The sequence below is a fragment of the Triticum aestivum genome, chromosome 4D, assembly GCF_018294505.1.
Source record: "Triticum aestivum cultivar Chinese Spring chromosome 4D, IWGSC CS RefSeq v2.1, whole genome shotgun sequence".
In the NCBI taxonomy this organism is placed as follows: domain Eukaryota; kingdom Viridiplantae; phylum Streptophyta; class Magnoliopsida; order Poales; family Poaceae; genus Triticum; species Triticum aestivum.
In genome coordinates this window covers 511,651,164-511,664,002 of record NC_057805.1, presented here as the reverse complement: position 1 = coordinate 511,664,002, position 12,839 = coordinate 511,651,164, and the positions used below count along the sequence as shown (strand labels likewise).

General features: G+C 45.1%; 2 protein-coding genes across 3 annotated transcripts; one reads left to right on the top strand and one right to left on the bottom strand.

The window, feature by feature from the left end:
• The first annotated feature begins 1,179 nt into the window (after nt 1-1,179).
• LOC123099195 (probable protein phosphatase 2C 31) lies at nt 1,180-4,142 on the top strand. 2 transcript variants are annotated; one of them, XM_044521362.1, is made up of 5 exons: nt 1,180-1,860; nt 1,951-2,777; nt 2,878-2,988; nt 3,512-3,776; nt 3,856-4,142. In XM_044521362.1, the coding sequence occupies exons 1-5, from the start codon at nt 1,440-1,442 to the stop codon at nt 3,957-3,959; spliced, it is 1,728 nt and encodes a 575-aa protein (XP_044377297.1). In that variant the 5' UTR covers nt 1,180-1,439; the 3' UTR covers nt 3,960-4,142. The 2 variants fall into 2 exon arrangements, with proteins under 2 accessions (XP_044377297.1, XP_044377296.1); XM_044521361.1 differs by having other exon boundaries at nt 1,180-2,777.
• Nucleotides 4,143-5,419: 1,277 nt separating this feature from the next.
• On the bottom strand, nt 5,420-9,787 carry LOC123099196 (E3 ubiquitin-protein ligase RFWD3). The gene is made up of 13 exons (XM_044521363.1): nt 9,359-9,787; nt 9,129-9,207; nt 8,939-9,028; nt 8,821-8,865; nt 8,653-8,697; nt 8,321-8,359; nt 8,144-8,242; nt 7,220-7,330; nt 6,996-7,129; nt 6,844-6,883; nt 6,672-6,734; nt 6,407-6,588; nt 5,420-6,254 (listed from the first exon to the last, which is right to left on the bottom strand). The coding sequence occupies exons 1-13, from the start codon at nt 9,709-9,711 to the stop codon at nt 5,753-5,755; spliced, it is 1,782 nt and encodes a 593-aa protein (XP_044377298.1). The 5' UTR covers nt 9,712-9,787; the 3' UTR covers nt 5,420-5,752.
• Between the last annotated feature and the right edge of the window lie 3,052 nt (nt 9,788-12,839).

The window sequence follows — 12,839 nt, the reverse complement described above, 5'->3', positions numbered from 1 at the left end:
TTGCATGCATCTTAGTTGTCATGGTCGCTCGTTTATCTTGTGCTTTTGTCGAACAAATATGTGATTTGATGAAGTGGCGTGTAGGTATAAGTAGGCTCAACTGCTTTATCTATGGACTCTTTTAGGTAGGTTTTGTGAATGGAGTAAAAGATATGGTAAAGAATTCTGTTGTAAGAAGCGTATGTTCGTTGTGCAATAATTGTACTAAGGTATGACTGATTTTGTGGTGCCAGCTACTTCCTTTGGTGGATGCTTTACCATAATATATTCCATAACTCGTGTCGGTTGTATAATATGTAAAGTAATGGTACATTTTGATGTATTTTTTCACCCCAAATTGATCATAGGTTCTTGAAATGCAGTTGTTAAATGCACTTATTCGTGAACAATTTATGTAGATCAAATATTTCTAGAAACATATTTTTTTTCCTAAATACTTTGTATCTTTCTTTGATTGAGACATCCTCAAAACCGACGGGTGCGATAACGCATGCCTCTATGGTCTACCATGTCCTTAGGCCTACAATTCATAGACATGGATGGCCTGTATGCCATAGATGCAAGGGGCGTTCATTTTTTTTATAGGCAACTCGGTGTCTACAGACAGGGTGGCGCTGCCCCCTCCTCCTCCGGGCAACTTGGTGTCTACAAATGCAAGGGGTGTTACTTTTTCCTGTGCCGGGTCACATGAGAATTGAATCTTTCAATAAATTTAGCATAGTAACATGTCTCATTTATTGAAGATTGGTTCGGATAAGTTAGAACATTACTACTCCAAACGGCATCGTAAGCAGTGGATATCATTCATTGACCCCGTCGCAAGTGGCTAAACCAAATTTGAAGTATTCATATACCACACTATTCAAATGCGACAAAAATACATCTGTAATGACTGTATACCACTCGTCCTCTATCCATGATGCCTGATGTAGATAGCACGTGTGACCTGTCACCCGTCAAATTTTGTCGCTAGCAAGTTCCTCGGCGTTGAAACTGAACGTCCACGCCTCAGAACAAATACATTATCTGTCATCGTATCTTCAAGAAATCAAACCGCTATCTATCAATAAATCTAGATATCTTCTATGAAGATATACAATTTAATTGTCTGCAGTGCGCTCTGAGTTCTATATAAACGGGAAGTGAGGCCATTTCAATCCATCCCAAACTCCTCCACAACCATAGGAGTGTGCCATGGTTTCTCAAGTCCCAACTAGGAAGCAATTCTAGCAACACCAACTTGAACTAGGTTAGAGGGTAATCGAAGCAAGAAAGCCACCATATTCACTCTAAGGAAGGATTGCCCTATACTGCGTCACCCAACTCCAACTATAGTCAAATCCCAACTACTCTTCTTCCACCCTTTCTTTCCCAAAACTTCTACTCATCCACCCCCTCCATTCCGCCGGTCCCCCAAATCCCAAACCAAAGAAAACAAAATGGGCAATGGCATCTCAAAAAACACATGCTTCTCTGGCGAAACCTATGCGCCAGCTGTCTCATCGGACCCAGTACCCGGCGACATCCATGGACACTCCTTCAAGTATGTGCCAATGGCCGTCGCCTTCGACAAGTCCCCAATGGCTAATGTGCTCTCATCAAAAACACCCCTCTTCTCTTTATTCGGAGCGGCCATCAATGCCAACCAAGCGACATCATCATCAATACCGTCGTTCCGCCTGCTTAATGAGTTGATGGTGCCGCAATCATCTGTGTGCACCGTTAAGAGCTCGTGCTCCTCCGCCGCTGCACCAGTCCAGGCCCAACCAACTAGGTTGTCCTTTTCTGGCCACTTCTTGGACTCATCCGGCACCGTATCCCCTATCTCCAACCAGCTGTCAAGGCGGCCCTTCATGTCAGGTATGCTAGACCACTCCTTCTCATCGTCCTCCCCCTTTGTTAGTCACCGGGACAGTGTTTCTCATCTGATGGTTGAACACGGTGCCATAGGCTCTCAGTGTTGCAATGAGCAACCTCTCAAAAAATCCTTAGCCACAGTCGGCTCCAGGCTCGATTTCAGTGTGCCACGCAACAACCTCCTATCAAAGGGTCCTACTGAGGTGTCAAATATGGATTCCTTTGGTGATGGGGGTCACCGCTCGCCACCGATCGATAATGTGCAGTGGGCTCAAGGCATGGCCGGCGAGGACCGGTTCCAGGTGGCGGTCTCAGAGGAGCGTGGGTGGGTGTTCGTGGGGATTTATGATGGCTTCTTCGGTCCCGATGCGACCGACTACCTCTTTGCGAACCTCCACGTCGCTGTGCACCACGCACTCAAGGGTGTGCTCTCGGACAACATCCAGTGCAATGAGCCGACAACCAATTCTGGTAATCTCTTTTCCCTAAATGGAGGCAATCATAGCCCGGAATTTGAACGTAAGCCGGCGAAGAGGGGTCGGACAGAACATCCGGAGAAGAACAATTCTGCCATGTCTGGGGGCAGCCCAACGATGCACCAGAGAGTCCTTGGGGCACTGGCTTGGGCGCTGAGGGAGACGGAGGAGGCATTTTTCAAGGCAGCAGAGGAGGGTGCGGCCGACAACCCGGAGATTGGGCTGATGGGGTCATGCGTACTAGTGATGCTGATGAAGGGCGAGAACGTGTATGTGATGAATGTCGGGAACAGTCGTGCCGTGTTGGCGAGAAGGCCGGAGCCCAATCTTGATAACATCCTCGGCAAGGCGACAGAGAAGGATCTGCAGCAGTTGAAGGCCGAGATCATGGATGGCCTACAGTCCGTGCAGCTCAACGCTGAACACAGTACCTCCGTTGAGGAGGTATGTACACACTCTCTTAATTAGATCATCGTTAATGTGATGCATTTATTTGTGTTTTGACCATTACTAACTTGTGCTTGTTGGAATCTGTGCGATACAGGAGGTAAAGAGGATCAAGGCCGAACATATTGATCGCAACGCCATCATCCACGGCAGAGTGAAGGGGAAACTCAACATCACCAGAGCATTCGGGGCTGGCTACCTGAAGGAGGTACACACCAATCAACAACAGTGTCTCTTTTCTACTCCAGCATGCATGTTCAAGCACATCTCTGAGTGTAATGTTTCTTCTAGACTATTATGATGCCACTATGAAATTGCTAAATTATATACTCTGTGATGCATAGGAAAAGTGCACTTATTCTGAACAACATGCTATCAGTCTAGCATTCAAGGACTAGAAGTCTGTGTTTCCAATTAATTCCATGAGATAAGTTGTTCACCTCATGAGTAGGCCCTTTAATTCATTCATATACTTGATTAGTGGTAGTCCAACATTAGCTCAACAATAGTGTTGTTCCTGCCATGCATGTTGATGAAGAACCTAAAAACTGTGAATGTGACTTGCAATTCATGCATCACATCATGCAAATATGAAATCCATTGAAACCGTGAGCAACATAGTTTGCTGCATGTTCCTTGCATATGCTAATATATGGAGAGTCATCAAAGTATCCTGAAATGTCAATCTGCACACCTGATAATTCAAAGGATGCTCATCTTTTACTTGGCAGCCAAAGTGGAACAGTATGTTGTTAGCGTGCTTCAAGATTGATTACATCGGCAAGGACCCCTACATCAATTGCATCCCATCACTGCACCACCACCGTATCGGTCCAAACGACAAGTTCCTGGTGTTGTCGTCCGATGGGCTCTATCAGTATTTCACCAACAAAGAGGTGGTTGATGAGGTAGAGATGTTCACAGCTGCGTATCCCAAGGGCAATCCTGCTGAGCATCTCATCCGAGAAGTGTTACTTCGGGCTGCAAGGAAGGCCGGTGAGCAACACCTCTATACGTCGCACACAAACCAGTTTTCTGAAATTGTTCGTAACTTCGCATGCCTATTGATTTTCAGGTATGGACTACCATGAACTGCTCAACATATCCTATGACGAAAGGAGGAGGTACCATGATGACGTTTCCATCATCGTGATCTCATTCAAAGCACATGCACCATGAACAACAACCTTGTTAGGTCTTTGTTTTCCTTCTCTTGAGAATAATGTTCCTTTATCGCCGAAAGCCCGAAACTGATATGCATAGTTCTAGTAGTATGCTTATGTAATAAGGTTTCCCGGCAATGGTGATGGAAAGAATAGGCGAAACTATATAAGCTCAATAAGAATGTTATGTTTGTTCCTTTGCCTATACATGACCGAGATTGCTACATTCCAGTACTAGAAGCCGACACATGCTTCTCTGCGCCTTCAGTTTTACCAAATTAAAACTTCTCACAAAAATCTTTATCAGGCACTAAAAAAAATTACACTCCAAGCACATAATGCAGTTCACATTCAGTTTTCCTTTCATAGACTATGCATACTGATTTTGGCGGGAGAAACATAGCCTAAACATTTAGTATATACATATATTGGTACAAAAGCCTCCTCACCTTTGGAAATCCAATTCGGCTCTTGGTCCTATGACTCATATTCATGTACTCCCTCCGTTCCAAATTACTCGTCGTGGTTAGTAATTTGGAACGGAGGGAGTAGATGAAAAAACAAAGTTTCTGACACCATGTCACCAGTTGGCCATATCCAGAACTCTGTATTCACCATTTCCATGTTGTTCCAGTAAGGAAAAGCAACAATAACGATTATGTGGATTGGGAGAAGACATATAAGGGCTCAAAAAAGAAGATAAAAAAATTGATATCCATTCCACAAACCAAAGAAAAACATTGTATGCTATACATCAACCAGACATTTTTAATAAGCTTAGTCAGCATACTTTAGCTGCAACCTCATTAATGGCCGGCACAACCTGCACCATTTTCTTTTCTCATAGAGCAATACATTAAGATAGGGCATTCAGGTTTCTACTGATGGCATGCATCCTATTACGATGTATAAATGCAGAGAAATTTGCTTGTAGAATAAAAGGAAACAAGAACAAGGAGACCTGCAAGAAGGGCAAGAATACCGTGCGATGAAATCAAACGGAAGGGACGTAATAACAGAACGGAAATGACAAATCTTACGGTCTTTTATGGCAACTTTAGTTGACGCGAGGATGGCAAATTTAGTTGACAAGCACGGTAATTTTCTGGCAAAAAACAAACTAAGGGTGGAATTGCCAGGCTTACCAACTAAACTTGCCATCCCTCGCATATATAAATTGAAAAGAAAAACGTTCAATTTGCCATTGGCAAATCCCAAACGTTCAGGACTTACCAGCGTCTTAATAAAAAGAGGCAAATTAAACAAGCAATGTTCATCATGAAAACCTCACCTGAGTTGCCTCCATGTGGCATAATAATGCCCAGAAAGCATGTGTCATCTGTTCCCACCACTATGCCCACCTTGGTTACCGGCACTTTTTACTTACCCAAAAGAAATTCTTCTGCTAGGCATCAAAAGGTGTAAATGGAATACTATAAACCGCATACAACTTAAAACAGGTTCCCACTTCCATGGTAAGAAATAAACATCGCTGCCTTTAATTTGTGCCCCCCGTTCCTAAATATAAGTCTTTTTAGAGATTCCACTACAAACTACATACGGATGTATATAGACATATTTTAGAGTGTAGGTTCACTCATTTTGCTCCGTATGTAGTCCATAGTGGAATCTCTAGAAAGACTTATATTTAGAAACGGAGGAAGTACATCACAACATCAGGGTGCATATACAGCTAGCTGTTCTGCTTTGTACACAGCAAAAGGACTGTCAGTCATACCGCATAATTAGGAGGGCTAATCATCGCGAACTAAAGTTATGATGACTGTTGGATCCCTGCTAACATTCTACCTATCTATCAACTCTGTAAACTTGCAACTTATCATCGCTCAGGCACCCAAGGTACCCACCTCCCGCTCGACTTCCCGCATACCTTAGGTCGAGGATTGGCTGGCGGTGGGGTATCAGGCCAGAATGGACCCCAAGGGAAGGTAGTCGCCAGGTAAGGACCCCGCGGTGTGACTCGTCCCCGTAGGCGAAGAGATGTTCGTCGTTCCCGCAAGGTACGATTGCCGATTTGCACATGCGCACTTCGCTTACGTTGGAGTGGCATGTGCTGCCCTCGGCGAAGGATGCATTGCCTGTCCTCCTGATGACGGTGTGCTGCCCCAGTTTTCCTGCACCAGATTGTGTCGGCGTCTGTGATAGGTACGCTTGAGATGGAGCAGCGGCGTCTCCTGATGAGTAATCGGCCTTGGGCCGGTAGGAGGCCACCAACAGATCGCTCGATGGAGGGGCACAAGCAAGAGAGAAGCAGACTCGTTGGTTATCATCCTCTAGTAGTAGCTTTGGACTGAGAAAAACCAACGGCAACATACATGAGAACCAAAACCGATTCACGGATCGGCAAAGTTGCAAAGGCAGTTCTAGGCGAACACCAATCGACATCAGTAATGACAAGAAGCACATAGTATTGATGCTTTTGAGCATCCCTGTGTCACATACCTGCTTTGATTGCCATCAGCATCCCACATGCAAGGCCCTATGGCAGAAGCTGAAAGAACCTTTCTGGAACCACTGTTATCAGTGACAGAGTGTAGTGTATGGACCAGATGTTTAGATAGCCCAGCCATGGAATGCAAGGGTCTTGAATGCTGACGAGTATCAAATACCAAAACCCTGCCATCCTGCAGAACACAACAAGGACATTCATGTAAATCTTGCAAAGGGTATCAAAATTCAATATGCTTAAGATCAGGATATGCTGAACCTGCAAGCCAGCATAAATGCGATGTGAATCAGAGTCATGTGCTGAACATGACCAAGCAGGAAGCTGCAAGGTAGTGTGATAGAGCATTAGGTCATGATGTCATTGTCTGAACCTAATTTGCCCATTCAAAATAGAAAACATGTGTTGCAGATTTGGAAGGTCAGATAATTACCGGTAAATTACATTCAAGAACAACACTGTTGGTCGTCATGCTGGATTCAAATATAACGATTAGTGTTCAAAAGAAATAATGATAAAACTAACTTAGAGGCGACAGTAAAACAGAAGAACCACCATTTGTCATAAAAAAAATTCAAGACAAACCTAAAGAGTGAGAGCCTTCTGCCTAGTGATGCAAAAAGAGCAGAGCCACCAGGCAAGATACATATGTCCTTGACAACTTTAGTATCAGGAGGAAGCTGTATTGTATGTGCTTCATGGCTGGATAGCATGCTAATCTGTTGACATTGAAAAATCACAATAAGGTGTTTCAAAATTTTAATGGTGATATCCATTAATTTCGGGAGAAAAACAAGATCTAAATATACCTTTCTAAGAACATGTTCTCCACCCACACCAGGTGCCTTCCCAGAAGCAAGTATTATTTGGTTAGATGCATCTATGCCCATGACTCGAGCACCATCAAAAGATAATTCCTTCTGTATAGCATGGTAAAGAAATTAGAAGGATGGCTAGATTAAATTTGGAAAGAGATAAATCCAGCCAGAATCCAACTGCAAAATTGGTGGAAGAAATATGTAGGCAATGCACAGCGGTTTCAAACAAACAGATAATCCACGAGAATTAGCAGTCCAAATTATGAAGGTCTTTCGATACTAGCTAAGCATTTGGTGCCACTTTGCTTTAATATATTTCAATTATTCACAATAGGTACATATGGGGTGGGACAAAACTGGAGTATCCTGTACTGGGTGATAGATCACCTGATCAGGCGTGATGGTTCTAAGCCATAAAAAAATTAGACAGCCATCAGTTCCACCAAGTTCTTTTTCGCGGGGTTGAGGTGGGATCAAGTTCCTATGTGCAGATCACACATTTTCATGACCAAGTGAAAACTGTTCTAAGATCTGACAATCAACACAACCAACAGTTTCAGCTTCCTTAATCACAAAAAATAAGATGGGTACATATTATGAGTCTTAATATTCTGTTCAACCTCCTAAACCATAACATGCAAACAAAACAAGGTTTATATGTGTTATTTGAAACAAAATAATCATAGTTGACAAAACATTTTTCAATTTACATATCTAACAGAAGAAGCTGGGCCAGAATCATGAATTCCCTGCCCAACCCAATTTCTACTTCGATGTTGCTTTTACTAAAACTAAAATGACCATATGTTTCAGATCAGACAAGAATACCAGACATCCATCATCAGTAAAACATGTAGTACATAGTATAGGCTGAATGTTTGCAGCTGAAAATAGCACTTTGTAACAAATATTTACCAGTAAAACAAAACGGCAACTGTTGCCAGAAGCTGAGGCTGCACTGGCTGAGGCTGATGGTTCCAGATATGTTCTTCCATCTGAGTGCTCTGCTATTTTCTACAAAGCAGAGGAAGAAGATTTGGCATATACACTCATGTGGTGTCATTAATCATTGAAAAATTCAAATGGTATTACCTGTCTTTTTGAGACACCAACATCTGCTGACCTGTGATTCTGCAAGGCACACACATAAGAAAATGAAAGCATAAGTTTCTCACAAGTCTGACAACTATTGATCATTGCTACATAAATTTTCTGATGCAGAAACAATCGATGAATAAAGCAACATAAGAGATGTATTAGTTCAATATAAAGAACCTCTGATACCTTCTTTGTATATTACTACAGTACCTGAATAACAGGTGCAAACATACTATCTAGTGACACAATGCACTTGACACAATTTTCATCATTTAGAATTTGGGCACTGCAATAAGCAGCAAAGATTGCTACAACCTATAGCATACCTTCTCAGAAATTATCTCGTCAAGCAGCTTCCCTTGTTTCAGGACCTTAAGACAAGAAAAAAAAATTATGTTAGCAGGAACTTACTAATACAAACTAGAAAGAGAACAGCATTTTGCACATGGTGAGTAACTAAAGAAGCTCGCAGATAGCATAAGGAAATTGCTTACCACTTCCTCAAGGGATTCGAGCTTTTGCCTGCAAAACCGTAATTGCTGCAGACAAGCAACGATGTTCAGATCGCGGCCAAAACAAAATATACAGACAAAGTGGAGAAACAAACCCAACCTTCTCAAGATCATTATTTGGAACAGCAACCTCCGGTGCATAGATGTTGATAATGTCCTTATGTTTAAACCTTCTTCCACATTGAGGGCACTAGCAGACAACACATTGGACAGTGTGATTGGCTGATTGCGCAGAAGGATATGTATGCACACGCTGTTATTCCAAACGAAAAAACCATCGGCACACGTACCGTAGCACTAGCGTTACCACGCTGCGTTAACCACCTCTCCAGGCAAGATCTGCCGTAGACATGCCCACAAGGAATGCAACTACAGCATAAGGTTATCACCTAAGTTAGCCATTTTACACACTGTATCCATAGACCAACCAAAATAAAATCACAGCCCCTGTTCTTGTGACAGCTACTAACTACCTAGCAGACGCAGACCAGGCAAGAATCAGCAAGCGATTCGGCCTCACCTGATGCGATGCTCGCCTTCGGAGGTCCAGGGCTCCATACACACGGGGCAAGAGGGGGCGTTGGCCGCCCTCTCCGCCGCCGCGCCGCCGGGAACCCTAGCTTGCACGGCCGGCCCGCATCCCTCCGCGACGCTCTCCTCCTGCTCCTCCTCCTCCCCCTCATCCGATCTTTCGCCGTCCTCTACGTCCGTTCCCTCCTCCGGCTCCTCCCCCGACGACGACGACGAGGAATCCGATCCTCCCCCATCTTCCCCGTCCTCCCCTTCGCTGTAGCTGACCTCGAAATCGAGGTCCTCGTCCTCCAGGATCAGCACCGGAGGAGTCGCCCGCCTGCCCCGGGGGCGCGGCGGCATGGCGACGGCGGCGGCGGCGGCGGAGGAGGAGAAAGGCGAGGGCAAGAGCGGTTTAAAGTTGAACGGGATTTTTCGTTTCTTTTTTCGATTTCGACGACAGTAGGGAAAAAAAAGGGGTCTTGATACCATCCATCGCACCGTCCATCGTACATCGGACGGTTACTTTTGTTTACTCCTTCTATTTACTTTCTTCTCCAGCAAACAGAAGTATGAGTTCAGCTAGTACGCATGGGACAAATGGATTTTGTGCGGACAAAAGCATATGATAGAGTTGAATGGGTTCCATCAACAAATGAGATAAGGTTAGGGTTTCGGATATGATCATGGAGTGTGTTTATTCTGTCACACATAGAATCCGGTTAAATGATACAGAGACAGATGGATTCATACCCATCAGGGGATTGAGACAGAAAGACTTATTATCCCCTTACATATTTCTTCTTTGTTTTGAAGGTCTATCTAGCTTGTTGGCTCAGGAGGAGGAGACGGGTGGTATTGAGGCCAACTCCAACGCAGGCACCCAAATCGTCCAGGTATGTCCGTTTTGGCCCAAACAGACAGACGAGTCGGCCGAACGCGCGACCCCCATTAGCAAAATACGTCTATTTCTGATCCGGCTCGCCCCATCCTAGGCGCAAAATTGCTTTGGCTTTGCGGTCAAACGGGCACAGAACATACGCCCACGCGACCTCTTGTCGTCCATCTCGGGCCTGCGTGTCGACCGTCCAACTATCTCCAAGCTACCGCAGTCAATGCACACGTATGGGCGGACCCGCCGGTCAGGCAGCCAGATGGCCCCGGCCACGTCCTTTTTTATGGCGAAGCCGTGGACTTCCACTTCCCCACCATCTCCATTGCCCCCTCCCTCCCAGACATCAAACCCTAGCATAGCGCTGCCGGCCATGGGGTTCTGGAAGTGGTATCCCGGCAAGAAGACCAAGCACGACCACGAGGCGGGGGCGTCGTCCGCCTCGTCTGGAAGCGCGGCCAGCCACTCCACCCCGCTGGCATCCTTCTCCATTTACCCTCCTGGCGGTCGCGCTACACTTTCGGCCCTACATCAAGGTCGCCATTTGCCGCTGGTACTGGGAGACTGGCACCCCGCTGCCGTGGTCAGATGCCCACCTCTAGGAGATCGCCCGTTGTCGCGCCCGGATTCCGCGCTAGTACTTCCCTGATCGCAGGTACGACGTTGACTCGCCCCTCTGGGACACATGGTTCCAAGACGAGCACGACATGCGTCAGCAAATTTTTTTGCCGGTTGTGCTCGTGGCCCGCCCCGTGAGTCCCAGAGTGTGCCTCGTGTGCGCGCACCAAGCCCGTCCAGAGCGCGCGCCTGCACGCGGGTGCGCGGCCTGACGCCTAAGGCCTCTCCCTCCCCGTCGTCACCACCCCCAGAACTTCCCATCGTGACGGCCGAGGAGGAGGATCGGCTGGTGCAGGCCGTCATGGAGGACTCCGAGCGGGAATATAGGCGCCGCCAGGAGGAGGAATGGGAGGGGCTGCAGGAGATGTTGGAGCTGTCGGCCGCCGGAGATGGCTACGTGCCAGAGCTGGACGTCAATCAGGAGATGAAGATGGAGGTGAAGGAGGAGGCCACAAAGGAGAGTGCATGGGTGACGTGGTGACCACCACCGCCACCGCCACCCCCATCGCCGCCGTAGCCTGCACAACACTCACCCGCCCCATTCTAGCACTAGTAGAAAACAGGGCTTTGGTCACAGGGCAGTATTCACATTAGTCCCGGTTCAGTCACGAACCGGGACTAATGTGAGCATTCGTCCTGGTTCGTGCGGTTAAGGCATTAGTCCCGGTTCACCTGGGCCATTTAGTCCCGGTTGGTGCCACGAATCGGGACTAAAGGGTGCGATGCCCATTAGTCCCGGTTGGTGGCACCAACCGGTACTAATGGGCTTTAAGGCATTAGTACCGGTTCATGGCACAAACCGGTACTAAAGGTCCCATTTTCAAACTCTACCCCCCCTGTGGACCGCCTTTTCAGTTTTAGAAAAAACACAAGAAAATGATGGAAAATTCGAAAAAATAAAATAAAATAAATTTCCCATGTGATATGTGGTCTAGTTGTTGGGAAAATTAACAAATATGAATTTCGACTTTATTTGCAAAATCTCTCTGGAATTTGTAAAATGGGCATAACTTTTGCATACGAACTCGGATGAAAAAGTTTTTTATATGAAAAATCATCTACTCGAAAAGTTACATCCGAGTTTACTTGGGGGAACCCCGTTAAACATTTTCAAAATCCTCAAAAACCTAACAGAAAAAAAGTTACGGGGCTTTTAAGATCTAGAGTGGAAAAAATCGAATTTTTTTCAAACTGTGGTCAAACTGTGGTCAAACAATGGTCAAACTAATTATTCTAGAATATTAGTGTTACTAAATTATTATTTCAGTTATTTTGAATTTTGGTCAAATCTGGTCAAACAATGGTCAAACAATGGTCAAACTAATTATTGTACAATATTAGTGTTACTAAATTATTATTTCAATTATTTTGAATTTTGGTCAAATCTGGTCAAACTATGGTCAAACTATGGTCAAACTAATTATTCAAGAAATATTAGTGTTACTAAATAATTATTGTTTTTTAAAAACAATAGTTTAAAACTCAAACAGTGAAATGTGTCACTTCATGCTCAAGCAAAATTCCTGAGGGTTAATAGGATTGACATCTTACTATTGTCAGGAAAACAACAAGTGCAGAGTTGGAAACGAGGGAGAATAGAACCCGGAAGTTAAGCGTGCTCAGGCTGGGGGAGTGGGAGGATGGGTGACCGTTTGGGAAGTTAGATGATTTGGAATGATGAGGGGTGATTAGAGATTACAGAATAAATTGAGCAGTGATGAGGGGTGATGATTAGAGATTAGAGGTTAAAATAATTCAGAAATTTGAAAATAAAAAAATTCAAATTTTTTTTTCAAAAAAAATCATAAAATTTCCTTTAGTCCCGGTTGGTGTTACCAACCAGGACTAAAGGTCTCCACGTGGCCGCGGCCTTTAGTCCCGGTTCGTGTAAGAACCGGGACTAAAGGGGAGAGGCATTAGTAACGACCCTTTAGTCCCGGTTCAAAAACCGGGACTAAAGGGCCTTACCAACCGGGACAAA

Bases quoted from the DNA above. Each gene is read 5' to 3' on its own strand.
- LOC123099195 (XM_044521361.1), top strand. From the start codon at position 1,440: ATGGGCAATGGCATCTCAAAAAACACATGCTTCTCTGGCGAAACCTAT. The intron at 2,989-3,511 runs GTACACACCAAT...TTTACTTGGCAG, and splicing joins GGGCTGGCTACCTGAAGGAG to CCAAAGTGGAACAGTATGTT. The intron at 3,777-3,855 runs GTGAGCAACACC...ATTGATTTTCAG, and splicing joins TCGGGCTGCAAGGAAGGCCG to GTATGGACTACCATGAACTG.
- LOC123099196 (XM_044521363.1), bottom strand. From the start codon at position 9,711: ATGCCGCCGCGCCCCCGGGGCAGGCGGGCGACTCCTCCGGTGCTGATC. The intron at 8,698-8,820 runs GTAAGCAATTTC...TCTTGTCTTAAG, and splicing joins TCGAATCCCTTGAGGAAGTG to GTCCTGAAACAAGGGAAGCT. The intron at 6,884-6,995 runs GTTTGTCTTGAA...ATTTGAATCCAG, and splicing joins AGAAGGCTCTCACTCTTTAG to CATGACGACCAACAGTGTTG.